This window comes from Cygnus atratus, chromosome 10 (genome assembly GCF_013377495.2).
Source record: "Cygnus atratus isolate AKBS03 ecotype Queensland, Australia chromosome 10, CAtr_DNAZoo_HiC_assembly, whole genome shotgun sequence".
NCBI lineage: Eukaryota > Metazoa > Chordata > Aves > Anseriformes > Anatidae > Cygnus > Cygnus atratus.
In genome coordinates, this window is record NC_066371.1 from 17,951,453 (window position 1) to 17,968,781 (window position 17,329).

General features: G+C 35.1%; 1 protein-coding gene across 1 annotated transcript in view; it reads left to right on the plus strand.

The window, feature by feature from the left end:
- SYN2 (synapsin II) overlaps window positions 1-17,329 on the plus strand; it is a 175,716-nt gene that overhangs the window by 54,821 nt on the left and 103,566 nt on the right. The window contains exons 3-5 of the mRNA XM_050712811.1: window positions 9,848-9,905; window positions 11,725-11,816; window positions 14,648-14,804. Coding sequence (XP_050568768.1) covers window positions 9,848-9,905; window positions 11,725-11,816; window positions 14,648-14,804 — 307 coding nt within the window. The remainder of the gene's footprint in view (window positions 1-9,847; window positions 9,906-11,724; window positions 11,817-14,647; window positions 14,805-17,329) is intronic.

Below are 17,329 nucleotides of genomic sequence, written 5' to 3' on the forward strand. Positions count from 1 at the left end.
CCCAGAGTCATAAATTCACTAGCAAAAATATTTACCAGTAACTAGTTGCAGATTTTGGATATTACGTAACAAGGACTTGCACATGCCTGCTATTTAGCTCTTTTCCAAATGGCAGTATCTTCATGGGAAAAGTACTCCCGTCTTTTTCTCTAGCGACTCCCCATCCAAATGAATCAGTGCCATGGACTGCAGACTTGTGGTTGCCCAAGGATCCATTAGTGGAGAGGTGACTAGTAGCATAAGTGAGCCACTTCCCATTAGGGACTGAAGTGGGTGGGTGTAGCCCACAAAATGATGTAGGGCTGGATTCAGTTCATCTCTTGGGCATCCTTGACTAATGTGCTCTATGTTGCCAACTACATTTAGAGCGCTCTTTCCACAGCACAGCTCCTAGAGGGAAGATCTCTTCAAATTTCCGAGAACTTGGAACAACCTTTGCTATTGTGTGCAAAAGAGAACAGGTCCTGTTCTCACCCCTATAGACCCTGGAGGAATTAATCCCATAGATGCAAATTGTTCAGTTGTGAAATTATTACAATAATGCTATGTTTTAATATATGTCAAAAGAGAATGCTTATTTGTGTCCTAGTTATTTCATGTCTGCCAAAAAATGGCAGTGACTCTCACAATTATATGATAATTAACAGCATTTAGTTGTGGAAAAAAAAGAAAAAAAAAGAGATGAACGGTGCTCAGCTGGGAAGGGCAAGAGAAGTTGGAATTCAGTTCTGTGTTCAGCAGATGCTTCTGCTCCTCACAGCTGTAATGTACTGCCAGTCAGCTAGGCTCTGGACTGCAGGGGGGCTTGCAACACAGCCTCATTAGATTTCTGCTCAAGAGGTTGGCACACTGCTGAATTTCAAAACCTGATATTTGAGGTACAGCATGCTGTTGTGTATGGCTCCACTTTCAGAGCTGAATACAGCCTGGGTGCAGTACAGACCTTGCGCAGAGTAGCCTGTGCAGCTGTACAGCACACATTGCGGCAGCGTAGGACTTACCTGATTCCAGTCTTCATTAAGCACTGGAAATTCAGATCAGTTTTGTTTTACAAATAAATGAGGAGGGCGTGAACAATTGTGGGATTTTGTATTAACGCAATGTGTAATATGACCAAAATTAATATATCACTCATGAAGATTTTTTATTTGTTAATAAATTTGGCTTCTAATTAGATGCACTGTAAGCAAATAAAGTGTTCACACAGCTGCTTACAAAACCCCCAACATGTCAGAGAATACTTTCATGAAACTTACTCTCATATATTTTGGTTATGCTTATCATCTTTAATAGCTTCCCCTTTGTCACAACATCCTTATCAGGCCTTGTCAGGCTTGTGGTATGTTTTGTGTTACAGATTGCACTAGACTTTACCTGACTTTTAGTTTTTCAGACTGTTCCTGGACAGGAATTGTTAAAGCCCATACTTCCAAGGTCACCTTCATTTAGAGAAGGGGTGGATGATGCTTTCAGGCTAGTGTCCTAGCTGTGGTGCCAATTTATTGTAGAGAACAGGTTCATTCACTAACTTCGGCAGTGCTTTCTCTGCATTTCTCAGCAGAGAAAATTCTATTATTCTCTAATCCATAGTGGGAAGCTGAGAGTCCTCAGGAACACAGGCTCTTAATTATTTGACTTCTTAGATGATTTTAATATCAATAAAGCAGATACTGATATTTTAAGTACAGACAAAATTATGTGTGATTATACGTGTAAGTATAACATTAAAATTAGTTTTATAACATACTTGGAAAGCTTAATTCTGAGCAGAAGAGACAGTTCCTTTTAATGAAAGGGTTGGAGTATTGCTAAAATGTATTCCTTGCTGTATTTTCAGAACAACCCATTTGTGAACATTATGTAGGAGTTAATTAAAAAGTGTTATTCTTTCAGGTCTTACTAATGTTATAGCATCCAGTTTGGAACTTTTTCTAGTGGTCATTTGTTAGGAAAAAAAGTCCTAGTGTGTTTAAAACTATGACCAAAGATTATAGGAAGGTACATGAAACTGGCAAATAAATAAATAAATAAATATCAGCTACATAGTTATTGGCGCAGAAAGTCAGAATAGTATATATTCCGTATTATACAGCATTGCATTACCACCTCCAACCAGCAGGGAGTTTTGCCTCATTTTTACATCCCAGATGCTGCACGTGGTAGAGCAATACAGCCAACGATAAGAGGAGTTCTGGTAACCTGCTGCACCATTCTGTGTATTTCCCCGCAGAATCTGGCATAAAATGTGATTTAGAAACAAATAAACAAAACAGAAACTGATACTGGCAAAATTATTTTCTATTTTCCTGGTAACCCTTATTGTTCTGAGAATTTTCAGTATAATGTGTTTCTGATGGCTACTGTAACTCCAATATCCTGAAGTAATTGTTTTTTCATGGAAACATGCTGGACCTTCCTCCGTAGCTAGTGGGTATATAAAATGTGTGTTTCATTCTTCCATAATAACTGGTAAATTAATAGTTTTGTTCTGTTGAGCACAGTGCATGAAATTCTTTACTTTGTGGGGGGCGATTGGAGTGGAGTGTACCACCCAGCTTTCTGGTGCACTGGGAATCTTAGCTTCAGTTAGAAGAGACTCTCAGGAAGCCAGTGGAGACTCAGTGTGTGTATTCTCCCTCACAGATACATGTGCAAAAAGTACCTTAATGTTATTCACTAATTCAAGTGAATAATAAGGGAGGAAAATAGAAAGCATTAGCAGTTACTAGTAATTTAATCCATTCAGACATCAGTGATAATTGGTTTCCTTGTGGTTTTTTGTTTGTTTGTTTGTTTTTTGCTAACCTTGTGTTAAATACATAGAGACTGTTCATATTGTTGCTGTTAATATGCTTTCTTTAGCAGATCTAAAACTAAGTACAGGTAAGGTTTATACTATCTATCATGCATAATATCCATAATTCAGCACAAATATCTATGTAACTTTAATGATAATGAAGCATTTCCTGTGTTCTCAGCTCCTGCCTGTGACTCCTACCTGGCTGGGTTGATACCAGTGTAGAAACCTTAAAAGACAAAAACAAAGAGATGACCATGGTTCTGTATTTTTCTTTGATTGGTAACACTTTTTTTTAACCAATCTGATATATATTTATTTCTACAGAAGAGGGCAGCAAAAGCCATATACTTTCTTTACTGTATCAATGACTATGAGCTGTAACGACTAGGGTTTCTAATTGATCTGTTCAGAGAAACAGGGCAGCAAATGGCTGTCTTAAATCTAAAGATAAGTTACACTTACATGGAAAAAAAAAAGATTAAAAAATCAAAGACATTTACACTGACTGTTTGGAATCTTGATGTAAAGTATTCTTGTAACACAAAGTAAATAATAGAATTGTAATGTAGACTCCAGGTCTACATGATGGAAGTGAAAGGATCTCTGAGCCAAAGATCAAAGCAACTGCCAATCTGTGAAAAATCATTTAATCTTTTGCTCATTTAAATCTAATTCAGAGCTGGTGAGGCCACAACATTGTTGAATGGGTGTTAAATGCTTGTTGGGGTCCAGCTGGAAAAAAGATACTCTGGCTTGCCTGTACCATCACTGTAATTCTCTGCAGAGGCCACATTTTTTTGATTGCGTTGTGAGTGTTTGTGTGTGTGTGTGTATTGTGCGTGTGTGTATATAAGTACATGTATATCTCCAACAGGATATTCTGGGTCTTATGGTAATCTCTTCTCCTCCCATTGCCCAGTGCTTCCCCTGAGTCTTGTCCCTGTGTGTAGGGCTGAAGATTTAAGGTATGATATTACGGTTGAAGGTTTGATGTTGCACTTAATCTCGTTTAACTACGAGCTGTGGCTGAAAGGTGTGCATCTCTTTCTCACATTCTCTCCAGACGTGTATCTTGCATGCTTTCCTCTCTCTCTCTCACCTCCTGTTGACTTAAAAAAAAATAAAAAATAATTAAAAAAAAAATGCTCGGAATCTCATCTATGGGTTGAGCACAGGGGCGAAACTAGCCAGAGAGGTTTTTAAGGTACAGATTCTATACTAAGTGCAGGATTCCCAAAGATGAAAATTCAAACATGATAGCCCAGCATGTTATATATGACTATCACTTGGTAATGTCTGCAAGCATAAAAGATTCATATATTCTTAAATCACATACAGTCATGCATCTTGCTGAGAGGCATTTAAAACTTAGAGCCTTAGAGATTTCAGTATAAACAGAAAAAATTGAAAGGTAGATAAATTTCTGCTGAAGATTTTATCAGTAGTATGGATTCAGTCTCAAAAAATCTTTCACTCCAGGCTGTTTTTTATGGCATTTCAAATATTGTCAGGAATTACTTTCTGTTAGTGTATCAGTTTACTTTCTTTACCTCAATGGGAAAAAGCAAAGAAAAATATCACTAGATGTTATTTCTATTTTTTTTTCTATCAAACTATCAACAGCAGCTGCCTTGTGTGACATTTTTGCCATTTATTCAAGATAGAGTGCATTACCTTCTAAATAGTAAAGTTGTTTGTTAGCTGTTTGTCCTTGTTTATCTTTGTTGTCAACAGAGTGAGAAGTTGGAAAGAGTGGATTTTTTAGTTGTTAGGGACTTGGAATTGGCAAATTTAACTTTATTACTCTAGCCTGCAATATTTTTATATTGACTTATATTTACATAGATAAGTTTAAGGAACTTATACATAACTGCTGCAGGTATGTAGTTTGTCTTATAGTCCTAGGAACCATTAAAACATCCAGCAGTATTTAGAACAGTAATATTTCTTAATATGGATAATGATGGTTTTCTGTATGAACGTTTGGATTTTTCTTCAAAATACAAAATATTCTTATGAATCTATACTTGGGAATGTGTAGTAATTGTTTATTCCAATGAGTCTAACAGATTTGGAAAAGGTTATATGTTGCATCAAGTATGAGGTCTTCTAGTGATTATACTTTAAAGCATTTAAAAATACTTTCATTTGTCATCTAATTTACAAAATAAACCCACAGAAATTACATCGTGACTATAAATCTTCCACAGTGTTGGGCTAATGGTAACTATTACATAACCTGAGGTGTGGGATTTTGAGACAAACAGAAAGGCAGTCTAGCATTTGGTCATGAAAAAGTACTTGTTTAACCTTGAGTGGGCAGAAAATTAGGCATTTTCAGTAAAGCATGCTGTTCTAAAAAACCAGCAAATTTAAGCTCAAATTAGAGATTCAAGAGTAGGAGGCATGTTCCTCTTGATTAGAGTTCTAGCAAAAATACTGTATTCAGGCACAGAACAGAGTGACAAATAGAAGGGCTCCTGTTTAAAGCAACAGAGAGGTGGTTCTTGAGCTGGCAGGTCTGTACTGTGAAAGAAGAAAAATAGTTCTGTTTTGTTTAAATCATCAGAGTAAAAAAGATGAATATTCTAATATATGCCAAGGCGATAGGATAATTTGTTTAAAAAGGACAAAGAAAGAAAGACTAGTAATAAATTATGGGGAAAAAAGTTGGAATTGAATCAGATTGCAGAAGCCTCTGAAGGTGCTATTCTGGAACAAACAAAAAAACACACCACTTTCCAGCAAGGGGGTTACACAGCACAGGAAGGGAAGTGGAATATTTGCCACTTAATAGGCTTGTATTCTGTATTTCTAGGTTGTTTATTCTTTTATTATTATTATTATTATTTAAAACACTTTTAGAGTTGAATTTCTTTGGGCAGCTTCTCTATTGTTTGGGCAGGAAAATCCTCTGCTGAAAAATTCCTTTTCATGAGCTTGGCCATCACCCATAAAGGGAATGAGGAATGGTATGACAGTTGACTGCCTCTGCAGAGGAAAGACTGCATGGAGGAGTGAGGAGCTCTGGTTTTTAGGATATATTTAACAGAAAGTTTTTTGCTCCAAGTTACAGAAGTCAGGGAAGGAAAGCCCTGCACCAGAGCAGGATTGTTTCCTACAGATGTTTTGTACTGCCCTGTTAAGTTTGAATTGCTCAAGTAACTGTGCTTCCATGCTCCCCAGTATAACTGGGCAGATCAGCAAAGAAGAATCCTATTAGCTTGACGGAATTATCTGTGTGAAATATTCTAATATTGCTAGGCCATCTGAGATGACTTCATCATGTCCTAATATACAGAAGGACCACAAGTGCTTGGCTTTATTCCTAGTAATTCTCTTTGCAGGTATTTTGATTGACTAGGGTGGCAAAAATCTTTGTTGCTAACCAGACTTGAACTTGAAGACTGGGTTTGTTTTCCCTTCAATATTTTCTATTCTGTGTCTGAGGCTAGTGATCCAGGCGTTAAGTTCTTGGAAATCTGTCTGCTTCTGTCACAGTCTGCCAAAATCTTTACATGCATCTGGTAATTCCAGTGAACCAGTTATTTGAGACTGCGGTGTATGTGTATGTTACCGTGCTCAAAGTTAATTAAGCTGTTTATACACATTGACAGTCTGCAATTTGTGTACTCCAGAGGGTGCTACTGTTCTAATTGGTGAATAAGCTTTTGCCCAGTTGTAGTAAACTGGCAATGTTAATTGTTTTTGAGCATACAAAGCTCGTATTGATGAGAACAGAAATTCGTTCCCACTGTTCAGGCATGCCCAGAAATCAGTGCTTAAGCTGATCTGAATCCTGTGTACATTGTACAGAAATCAGACTACCAGTGCTGTGCTAATTGAATAGAAGGGCAAATTGCAGTGTTTAGGAATATGCAGAGCTGTGTAAGTAAGAGACTTACATACACGAGCAGTAGTTTGTAGGACTGGAACCCATTCTTTTGCTGGATGCATGCTTTTGACTTTAATAAGGCTGTTGCTGGTAAACTCTGTTGTGGTATTTAAGAATGAAAACTAAATTGGTGTAAATCTATTGCATGTTAGCAAATGATTTTCCTGTTGATTTTGTTGCCAGTTGATGTATCACCAGTGTTAATGCTTTGTTCATTTACATCATTGGTTTCATGGCATAGTAAGATATTGTGGAAATTTATGTAGATGCTGCATAGTTTGAGGGAAACATTTCAGGCGTTTTTTATATATTTGAAACATTTTTATTGCTCACTGCTTTATTCATTGTCCTTGCCAAAGTTAAGTAGCATGAGTTCGCATATGGATGTATTTATGGCAACTGTATATTCTATAGTTGGTTAATTTTAAATGTGCAAGATTTTATCCAGAAAATGAATTGTGAAGCAATAAATGTATAAATATTTCACTTATTTTGAAGAGATTCTGACTACAAGAGTTCACGCTAATAGCTCTAATAAGGAGCATTCATAGTAGTACCTGGTCATTTTCTTTACATTTAGGCTTTGGAAAGCAACTGTTTACACAGGGACTTTCATATGAATAACAGTACTGCTTTCTTCCCTTCTCTTCCTTACAAACAATTCAAAAATCATCAGCAATGGGCAGCCAAATGTTACTTGACTTGGGGCACATTTGTTATATTATCTTTAATCATACTGACAGCTAACCTTGTACTCTTCTCAAATGCCTTGACTAGAGATTCTGAGCATGAAAGCATTATGTCCTTTCTACTGAGGTACTCCCAGGGTTGATACACAGGTATTCCATGCTTGGTACTGAGAGTAATAATGTTTAACTGGAATTTCGAACTATGTTTAAGTGATTTTCTTGTAAAAGAATAATGCCATATCATTTTGTTTCCCATCTTCCCTTAAAAAAGGAAGGTAATTAATAAGGTAATAAATGTCTTTATGATAAGACTGTAAATAGGAAAAAAAATCAAGCAAGGTATGGCTATATTTCCTAAGCACAGTAAATAAAATGTAAACTAGGTTCTATTTCACAGTACACTCCTACTAAGAATATCTCTGAGTCTTCTGAAATTAGATGCATGATTTTTTATTGTACGGTATTTTTAGAGATATCTAGATAAATTCTTGCAGTTTGTGGCTCAACATTTGGAGAATATTATTGAATATTACACATTTTTATCAAATGTGGGTTAATGCTAATTTGAAATTAGGTCTGTCTGAATGTTTAAATGTCACGTTTGTTTTCAAGCCCCAGATGGCATAACTTCAGTACTTACTATTGCTGTTTATTTTCAAAGCTGAAGTCATTTGTTGAAATGTGAATCATGCCAGAATCTAGTTGTTTAAAGGTTGTTTCATCTCTAAAGGATGTTGAAGTAGAAAAAGTGAATTTCAAGGGATAACATTTCACTTTAACTAATGTTTGGAGCATATTCCAATAAAAGCTTAGTGCCAAAGAACAGAGGAGCCTCTCTTTGGCTCTTTGTAGTTTCTCAGTTCCATTTCCTGTCATGACGAAGAAATCAATTGCTGATATTTGTTAGGGTAAGCACTGTGGGAGGTTTAGTCTCTCTATATGGTCAAGTTACCATTCAGAACAAATTGGGGAGAAAAAAAAAAAAAGAATGCTATTTCTTTAAGTTAGACTTGTTATACAGTGTATTTAACTTCTACTTTTTTTTACAGGCAAAAATATGTGATGTTATCCTCAGTAGGCACTTTCTGTAATAAAACAGTGGATTTAAAACTTAGTATCTCATCTGTATTAATTAAAAGAAAACAGTATAAACCAATAATGCAAACATTTTCTTCATTTTTATCTTCTTACCAATTCCATATACATACAGAATTAATTGCTGAACAATATTTCTATATGTCATTTCATTATAAACAGTTTCTTTGTCTTTTACCATCAGTTATGCAAAATATAGAAAATATCCTTAAGAAATATGTTGCCTAAGGCAGTGTTTTCTGTTGATTATTATGAAATTTAGTTCTTCTAATGCTGAAACCAATGGTGAAACTCTTCTCGACCTCAGTGGGAAAAGGATTTTTGAAAAGTAACAGTGAATTTTTTTATTATAGAGTATATGCTACTTTCACTGATGAGGTAGATTTAGTTGAGTATAATAAATAAAATAAAATTGAATATAAATATGTAAAGTAAATAAAGTTGAATAAATAACATTTTGTCAAATGTTGAAATGGACAAAATAACTTTTTTTTAAGCACTTGAGGTTGCTCTGTTTTGTTTTATTTTTTGGATGTAGAGCAGATTTTTGCTTGTTATTAATAAAAGTGGGAAAGGTACTTTAAACTTTGGCTTGAATAAAGAAGTTACAGAGAGAGACTGATACCCTTTTCCAGCTTCAGAGTGTTAGAGTAATTCCCTTTTATTAAAAGGTTTTTATTTCATTCCTGTTTTCTCCAAAACAAATAAATGCTAGATAAGACATAAAACACAAAATACGCTGCTTGTGAGGCCTGAGGTTTGGACCATTGAATTCAGTTCTGTTTTATCAAAGCAATCACAGTGCATAACAGCTGCTAATCTCAGGTTAATTACACTGCCACAAGTTACAATCTAGAAAAAGCAAAACTATTTAGTAAATTGGGCACTTGCAAATTTAGTGACAACAGTCTCCAGTACCTATGATACTTCCTTTAAAAACACTTGAAAGTTTTTAGGCATAATGTTTCCAATAAACCATTTTTGCTAAATAAATTAAGTGGACAAAGATTAGTGTGAGTGGTGTTGCTTAGGATCTTGTTCACAGTGAAGTGAATTTCCATTGATGTTGTCGGTTTTAATGCAAGCAGAATTGCATCTTGTTATTGGTATATCAGTAACTGTGAAATATGTATTTAAATACACGTTAGTACGTACTTCATACTGGCTGATTGCAGGTGGAATCACAAAATAGTATGTGATGGGATGTTAAGGACAAAAGGATGATAAAGGGGAAAAAATGTGTATTGGTAGATTTGTTTAGTGTATATGCATATTTTCAAGACACTGAAGGCCATAAAGGAAGCTTTATGCAGCTACTGATTACAGATATACATATCCTTGATTTTCTGTCTCCCTTCTTTCTTGCAGGGCCAAGGCTTTTCGTGGAAAAAAGGTTCATGGAGAATATGACATAAAGGTTGAACAGGTAATTAAATGACTTAATCTGAATGTTATTTTTATGTGTTCATGTGTATATATACACATGCATGCATGTATGCATATATAGGTATGTAGTCCTTTATACTTCAGTAAAAAAAAAATGCAAATTGAGTAGAACACTAAAAGGTTGAATTTTATTTGGAATTTCAGGGAGTGAGGCAAAATTATCACTGGCACTGTGGATCCAGCTTCTCTAAATCACTTTAATGCTACAATATCTAGCTTTGCACTGTTCTCAGCTTGGAACTGCTTTGCAGGGATTTTCAAGAGTATTGAGAGAGGGGAAGAAGGAGGCAAGCTATTTTGTTCCAAAATACCATTCACATCTCAATCAGACTCTGCAGTTGACATCACGTGCACTTTAATGCTAGCAAATGCTCTGTGTAAGCCTAGAGTTTCCTTCATAAGGTCTTTGTAGGACCAAAACCACCTTTAATCAGCAATAGATTGAAGGCTTCTGAACCCTATTAGTCACTTTGTAAAGCATCAGCACCTTTACTGTTGTGTACAAATAAATTGAGTTAGTAACTTCAGTGTTCTTTTCCTAACATTGAAGAGCATTATTTTATTTGTATACTGCTTACAGCAACCTACCTATAATCTAAAATATTTTCTATCACATGCTAAGTTTTTAAAGTATTAAATCGATACTGTGAATCCATGTAATTTTTTAATGTAATAAATGAATGGGAGAGATTAGTTGTCAATCTTAATTTTTAAATGATTTATTAATGTTGTCAGCATTTATGCAAATATTTTAATCTCTCATCATTTGCACTGATTTTACAATAGTCTTAAATCTGCTTTTTGCGTTTAAAACATTGATCCAAGAAAGTATATAAATGTATAAGATTTAATGAAGAATCATCCATGCTTGAAATCAAGCACGTACTTAAGCCGTTCAGTTGGAATGGTGGATAGAGGAGTCAACACTTGCCTTAAATGAACACTAATTCTGAAAGCCTTACACAGATTTTACTTAGGAAGGCCTTCAGTGACACCATTTTTCAAGAGGAGACCAATGAGAATTCTGACGGTCTCTATTCTGTACTAGTGTCCAGGATAGCAAAGACACTTTTATTTATCCAGTAGAAGACAGTTGGCTGCATTTCAGTTATTCTGCTGTATAATGTTATTGTAAAGTGCTTTGAGAGTCTAAGCTGATGAAAGACTGTGGATAAATGAAAAACATCCTGTTCTTTTATTTCAAATAACTGTAGATTCAGAGTATGGAATTGATTCCTTTTAAATGCCACATTTCCAGTGTGAGAAGATACTTTGAAGAAATTCTTTATTTGTGAATTTTGCATGTCAATTGTTTAGTAGCACCCGATCTTTTAGGAAAAAGAGTAAATGCACATAAAAGAAATAGAAAGGTGTAAAATATGTGAAGGAAAGGGAAGAAAAAACAAAACACACTGTGTGATAAGAAAATATTCCGTTTGTCATATTTACCTTAACACTGCTTTTGTGCTAGTTGCTTCAACATGTTCGATAAATGTTTGTTGTGCCTTGATTAATTTCTATAGTGCACCATACAAAGGAAATATAATCTCTACCACCCTACAGTCTTTGTTTATGTATTTTTTAATTTTTTTTCTTTCTTTATATTTTCTAATTTGTTCAATTGCTTCATATATGATGCATACCATTGGATTAAGATCCAATTAAGAAGATCCTCTTAGTGCACATTGTGTTCCAATTATATATTGTCAGCTGTTCAGATATTAATACTTAACAGAAGGGATTTAGGAAAATAAAGGTAAAATAAAACAGACGGACTAACGCGAGTCCTCTTTTCACAGGCAGAATTTTCAGAAATCAACTTGATAGCCCATGCTGATGGCAATTATGCGGTAGATATCCAAGTATTTCGGAATGGCACTAAAGTCGTCAGGTAAGAAAACTAAATATAATAACAGCAAGAAGCAATAGGTTTGGCATGTAATTTTACATGCATAATATAAATGCACATGTACCTGTAAAATGTACTGAATGTTTGGTGGGTTTTTTTTGCATACTGTGATAGGGATTTTTGATAATGCAACACACGTTGATCACTGCCATGAAAAGTGTCTGATCAATGGAGTAAGTCATGTGACAGGGCCTCCCACAGGCAGCAGCTCTTCAAGAGCTGCTCCCATGTGGGTCCATACCATGGGTTCCATCTGTCAGGAGCAAACTGCTCCAACATGGGTCCCTCACAGGCGGCAGCTACCCCCCACACCACCCGCTCCTGCGTGGGCTCCTCTCCATGGGCTGCAGCTCCCGCCCAGGGCCTGCTGTTTTCTATTGACATGGGCCAAGTCATATCAATTCTTTCCGGATAGTTACTGTAACATCACAGTTTAGATAATTTCCTATTAGGCTGTTTTGTCGATAAAAGAATTATTCCAATGGAAGTCAGGGGTCTTTTCACCACTTTTTTTTTTTTTCCTCCCTCCAGAGACAACATGTACAGCTTTGTAAATGTAGGGAGGGAAACAGGAGTACATCAGGGCAAAGTAAAAGCTTAATTTACATTACGAAAATTATTTCAGGCAGTTCTATATGTTATGTAACTGGGGAATTACTCTGATTTTGGTCAGTGCAGTTAATGGTTTAAGTGTAACAGTTTGGCTGAATGGTTGCATATAGAAAGGTAGATCACACCTCTGACAGTGACCTGGTAGTTTCCTACTTAGGTTTATCTTCAGGAAAGAGTAAGAGTTCAGGGAGCTGGACAGCATACAGCATGTCTAGTGACTTTGTGTTTTTGCTCAACATCTGTCCAAATAAAAGACTTGAAGATTTTTACTTTTTCATGTAAAAAAAAAAAATCAAGAAGAAAAATATTGAAAATAAGTGTACTTTATGCTTTAAAACTCATAGCTGTTTAATCTCTTGTGTGCTTTAAAATATTGCAGCTTAATGTAACAACCACTTATGCCAAATCCACAAGATTATTTCCTTAGAAGAGTAACAGATCTGTTTTTTTTTTTTTTTTTTTCCCCCCTCAGTGAGTGAAGTTTTGGAGCCAAGAAATCTTGCTCCTTAATGGCTTTGCTGTAGAGAATTTTCCAAACAGAACATAAGTATTGATGCCCAGTTAGCATCTCAACATGTCAATATTTAATGAGAGCTGGGAACCTCAAAGAAATAGCATCTAAAAGGATGTATATTTGCTGTTTAAGAGAGAGGAAAAAAATAAATAAATAAAACTGCTGCTTAGGTTAAAAAACAGAGGAATCTTTCCACGTCATCAGGCAACTCTAATAGTGAGGTAATGCAGGATTTTATAATATTATCACTTTTATTTATAATCAAATTTATTTAACCAAATAGAGCTACCTGAAGTTGATATTGCACTCATTTTTTGTGTGGGATATTTGCATATATGTGTATGCTTTCTGGTGTAAGAGGGATAAGCAGACATGATGGGAGTGGTTTTACGTTTGCATGACGAATAACTTTTCTGGAGATACAGAACATGTTGGGCGGGGGAAGATTTTTCATAAAAGTTCTGAGTTCTGTTTCTTCAGGTATCTGCAAGTCTTTATGTTGCTTTAAGCCGTGTTGGTTTGTGAAATTTGGTGTATTTGGTACCTGAAGCTTCGTGTATGGTTCTTGTGCTGCTAAAGAATACAGAGATACTGAAGGATATTCAGTTAAGGAAGTTCTTTGAAAGCCAGCATTAACTATGGGTCAGACAATAGCATATGCAGCACGTTCCTTTTTTTCTGTCTCAATTGTCAAGAGAAATAGGAGAAATTTCTGGTCCCACTGGTGTGAAAATTTATATTGAGTACAAACTGTAAACATATTACTAAAAAGGTTTATCTGAATACTGCGATGAAAATTCTTGTTCTATTGATGTGATGTCCAAAATGACTTTCTATCACAGATTTATGAGCAAAATATTAGTTAATGAAATCATAGAAATTCCTGTGAAAGAATTTTGCTGACTGGGATTAACAGGAAAAAAAAATGGGACAGGCACTTGCTCCACAGTTATACTTCTTCAAGAGGTTGATAACATTAAGCTAGTTAGTGTTTTTTCCACCTATAAAATTTGAATACAGAGGAGAATCTTTCAACATTCAAGTTTGAGTGAATTCCACCTGTACTAGGGGCTATCTCCTGTTGCGTTATGTCTTCTATTTTCTGTAACCTTCTTAAACTAGATGTCAGTTCTTAAACTGGATGTCAGATGTCACCTTACTTAAACTAGATGTCAGAGTTTAAGTAAGGTGAAGATGGTGCCAGACTGTTCTCAAAGGTGCATAGTAAGAGGACAAGAATCAATGAATTTTGCAACACAAGAAAGCATGATTAAATATAAGATGGGGGGTAGTGTCTTGATCAAAAGTTGAACTGTGATTACCTCCACTTCTGGTGATCTCTTTTGCAGGCAATAAGATTGCTTCATCTCTTTCTTATTGTCCTTAAAACACTGACAATAGCTGTGAAAGAAAAAACATTCCCCAAAAGCAAAGCATTAGAACTTGCTTAAGCTTCTGGCAGAGGTGTTTGCCTGCTTTATCTTTAATTGTCATTGCTCAGGAATCAGTATACATAGAAATAAACTAAGAAGTACTCAGAATTTATAAAAGTGATGTATCTTTCAGTGGCAAAACAACCTGAAAAGCCATGATAATTTGTCTCTCTACTTAATGGAGTCACAGTATTTACTAGATGCTGTTTTCAGAAACAATTTGAGTATTAATTATTACCAATTTTCCTTGCTAGGTCATTCAGGCCTGATTTTGTCCTTGTTCGACAACATTCATTCAGTATGGCAGAAAATGAAGATTTCCGAAACTTGATCATTGGGCTGCAGTATGCAGGCATCCCTAGCGTCAACTCCTTGGAATCCATCTATAATTTCTGTGACAAACCATGGGTGGTAAGTCTTGTACTGAAAAGTTCTGGTGCAGGCTTAGTGACTTCTGTTATTTGCTTGTTTAATTCCTGCTTGTCAATATTGAGTGACAAACTGCAAAGTCACAGAACAGTGAAACAATAGTGAAAGAAATAAAAAGGAAACTAATGTATTTTATTATTTTTTTTTATTATTTTTTTTATTTTTTTTCCAAAGAGACAGTGTTGGCAGTGTGGAGATGGAGAGAAAAATATGCACAGTACAAATAATGAAATAAGTGAGGAAACTAACGGAAAGCCTATCCGTTGCTAACATCCTTCCTCAAGTGAGGAACGTGTATTTATTCACAATTTGTGTGGGAAAAGCAAGCTGAGAATATTTTTCATATTTGTGGCTTTTAACATAATTTAAACAGACTTTTAGCCAGTATTTTCCTCCTGCCTGTGAAATTCTTGGGGATATGCTTCAGCAAGGAAATCTGAAGCTATTAGTTTCCTCATCTGAAAGCTCTTTTCATAACCTTGTGCATATGAGGTAAAAGTTAGTTTTTTTTTCAGTTACACCTAGAATAATGAGGCACATTGGAGAATCACTGATATTTGCCACTTTTAGTGTAGATGCTAATTCAGCTTTTCAGTACATACTTTGTAGTGATGAAAGTAGAATTTGATGATCTTTTTCGTTCATACTGGACTAGACCTTAGTAGCAACAAGTTAAAATGCAGTGCTGTAAAAGATGATTATGGATGGTGCAATCATTTTGTTTAATAGAGGTATTCAGTTGCCCAAGAGCTAATAAAACTTTAAAGAATACCACTTGTTATAAATAGCCAGTGATTCATAATTTTTTTCTTTTGATTTTTGGGTAAGAAAATAAGACTTGTCAGTATTTTTCACACCAAAAGAAACTTTTACTGTAATGCTTTAATTTTTATTGCCTTGAAGATATTTATTTTCTCAGATTTACTTTGAAAACCCGTATGAAAAATTGTCAGCAGGGTTTCATATATATCTCTTGCAGCTAATTTTATCACATTTTTATGTTTCAGTAATGTACAGTGGGGAATAAATAATTAATAAAGCATTTATAAGTTTTCAGAATACATATTGTACGTTGCTGAAACCATTATTTTAGTACATCACATTTTATATGCTGTGTGGCATTTCTTAATGCTTTGATTCATAGTATGCAGTAAAGTTGGGCAATGAAGCAGTAACAGTAGCATATATATGCAATAACAATGCAGTAGAGAGAAACTGAATAATTTCTTCTTTTAATATTCTTCTGGTGGCATTAGCGTCATAGCTGTTCTTCCACCAAACCAAGATATGTTTCTTACAAATGGACTCATTTCACAGAAAATCACTGTGTTGATTTTTTAGTCCAATAATAACTGGGATTGATTGGGTGTTATTGAAATATTTGCTATAATAATTGCCACAACTGCTTATCTTTGATTTTTTTCAAATATTTTCTTTGTGCTTAAATTTCTGTACTTTAGCCAAGCCTCGATATGAATGACATTAAACTATTTTTTCAGCTAAGCTTATTTTATTCAAACATACAGAAGAATTATATTTTTTCCATTGAGATTTTCCTACCTTGCTATTTCTACATCGAAATGTTTTATTTGAAATAGATTTTGCAGTCTCAGCAAAAGTCCATTTCACATCTCTTGGATACTTCCTCCCTAATAACTATCCTAGAGAAATTTTAAAGTATGAGACAGGTCACATGCTTCAAACTAGCATTTCATGTTTTAACTTACTGCTACAGTTCCCTTCACAGAAGTTGTTTTAATTAAGGTAAGTAATAGAAAGAAGGCCTTAATTCCACGTTTTAAGTACATGTAATGATAAGGTAAGCCTGCAATCATGCAAGTGATTCCTATTATAAATTTATATCAGGACTATACATCAATTGGATCCTACTTTAAAAGAATGAAGACTTTTAATTTGAGGACAAAAATAATTTCTGTACAAACACAAGGGGGCTTGTTTGGGCTTTTAACTTGGGCTTTACTGACTTCTGTTCTCAGTGGTATAGACATCTCCCATTACGTATGGGCATATTAATCCTAGACTATTGTGAAACCTTTATCAGGTTTGGGGATGGTAACCAATGCAAGAAGTCATGTAAACATGTTTCAATTAATGTTCAGAGTAAATAGTTAATGGGTAAAAATCTGCTGATTCTTTGATTCAGCCAGTTTCACGAATGTTCAAATAATGCAGCAGAACTCAGGGACTGTTAGTTTTGCTAGTATTATCTTCCAGCTTGTTAGATTACATCTAACTCAAACATGCTACCTTGCCTATGTAAAATCCCTGCAGCAAACTGTAGTCTAGTTCTAGATGCTTTTCATCTTAGGGTGTGCTCCTCAATCGGTTGCTGCATGCTGGCATTATGCATACTAACCACTGATGCCTATAGCATGCTTCTAGATGTACTTCAGGCAGGTAAATCAAGAAGTGATCGCCAGTGTTAAAGTGCCATGTATTTAAGCTGAACTAGAAAACATAGTTAAATTGTAACTAGAGGGAAAAAA